Raw genomic sequence first — 1,481 nt, 5'->3', positions numbered from 1 at the left:
TCAGCAAGTTGTCAGTGTCAGAGCAGGGACCTCCAACGTACACAAGGTGCACGAGTGGACGCGCAACCTCTCTCGTTACCACAGGCAGTGAAAACCCCCGTGCACCCTCACTCAGGCTCCCGGTAACAACTCGCGCACGGCGCACCGACCTGCCTCACCGACCGAACTCCACCGAACGTCCCATCCGCCACCCAAACAGTTCCTCTAGCCAGCGCGGCTGACTTCGGTACTGCTACAAACTGGATTCCCGCAGCTCATCACCATGCCTGGCGGGTTTTAGATACTCCATGGAGCAGCCCAACCTCTACGAGGTCGCTCCACGACCCCACTTGCCCAACCTCGGACACAACCAGCCCGCCGCCTTCTGCTACAAAGACCCTGCCTCCGGCGGAGACCTTGGAGACATCTACGAGAACGAGAACTCCATCGACATCACCGCCTACATCGACCCGGCCGCTTTTAACGACGAGTTCCTCGCCGATTTGTTTCACAATAGCTCCAAACAAGAGAAGCTCAAGCTGGCGAGCGGAGACTACGACTACCCGCACGGGCACGGCGCCCAGGGCGCACCGGGGCAACCGACGCAAGTGTACGGCTGCATGACGTACATGGACTCCAAGCTGGAACCCATATACGACAACCCGCCCGCACGCATGAGACCCCTGGCGATCAAACAAGAGCCGCATGAGGAAGAGGACCTCGGGCACGCGATGCCCCCGACCTACCACCACGCGCACCCACACCAGCACCCGCACGCGCAACACCTGCCTCACCTCCAGTACCAGATCGCGCACTGCGCGCAGACCACCATGCACCTTCAGCCGGGCCACCCGACTCCTCCTCCGACCCCGGTACCGAGTCCGCACCACCAGCAGAGCGGGCTACCCGGCGGGGGGATGAAGATGATGGGCGGGAGTGACCGGGGCAAGTCCAAGAAAAACGTCGACAAGAACAGCGCAGAGTACCGGCTGCGGAGGGAACGGAACAACGTCGCCGTGAGAAAGAGCCGGGACAAGGCGAAAATGCGCAACGTGGAGACGCAACACAAGGTGATAGAGTTGTCGACGGACAACGACAGACTACGGAAACGGGTGGAACACCTCACCCGGGAACTGGAGACTTTACGAGGGATCTTCAGGCAGTTGCCAGACGGATCGTTCGTCAAGTCTATGGGGAACTGTGTCTAGGGTGGACTTCGGACTTTTGCTGGACTTGTAGTGGTCGGACGGTGGGTAACGAACGGCTGGATACTCACCGTGGCAGACCTTGAAACCTTAAACTGTTTAAAAAGCAGGCAGCTGTTGGGTTATTTGTGTGCCTTTTGTAAGAAAAAAAAACAATAAGCTCATCTCCACAATTTTAAACAGTGGACTAATTCTTACGATGCGTCCTATGTCAGATTGTGCGCTAGCTACGCTGACCTGTAAGTGCAGCTAAAATAGGACATCATTTTACAGTGCAAGTCCTATCTCATGTTTCAT

General features: G+C 57.3%; 1 protein-coding gene across 1 annotated transcript in view; it reads left to right on the top strand.

Annotated features, from left to right (window-relative positions):
* Nucleotides 1-1,481, top strand: part of cebpa (CCAAT enhancer binding protein alpha) — a 2,212-nt gene continuing 731 nt past the window's right edge. Inside the window, exon 1 of the mRNA XM_062525464.1 lies at nt 1-1,481. This exon is cut by the window's right edge and continues 731 nt beyond it. Coding sequence (XP_062381448.1) covers nt 288-1,187 — 900 coding nt within the window. The 5' untranslated portion in view covers nt 1-287 and the 3' untranslated portion in view covers nt 1,188-1,481.

This window comes from Sardina pilchardus, chromosome 21 (genome assembly GCF_963854185.1).
Source record: "Sardina pilchardus chromosome 21, fSarPil1.1, whole genome shotgun sequence".
In the NCBI taxonomy this organism is placed as follows: domain Eukaryota; kingdom Metazoa; phylum Chordata; class Actinopteri; order Clupeiformes; family Clupeidae; genus Sardina; species Sardina pilchardus.
The sequence above is the reverse complement of the archived record's forward strand: the minus strand, read 5'-3'. Positions and strand labels throughout refer to the sequence as shown.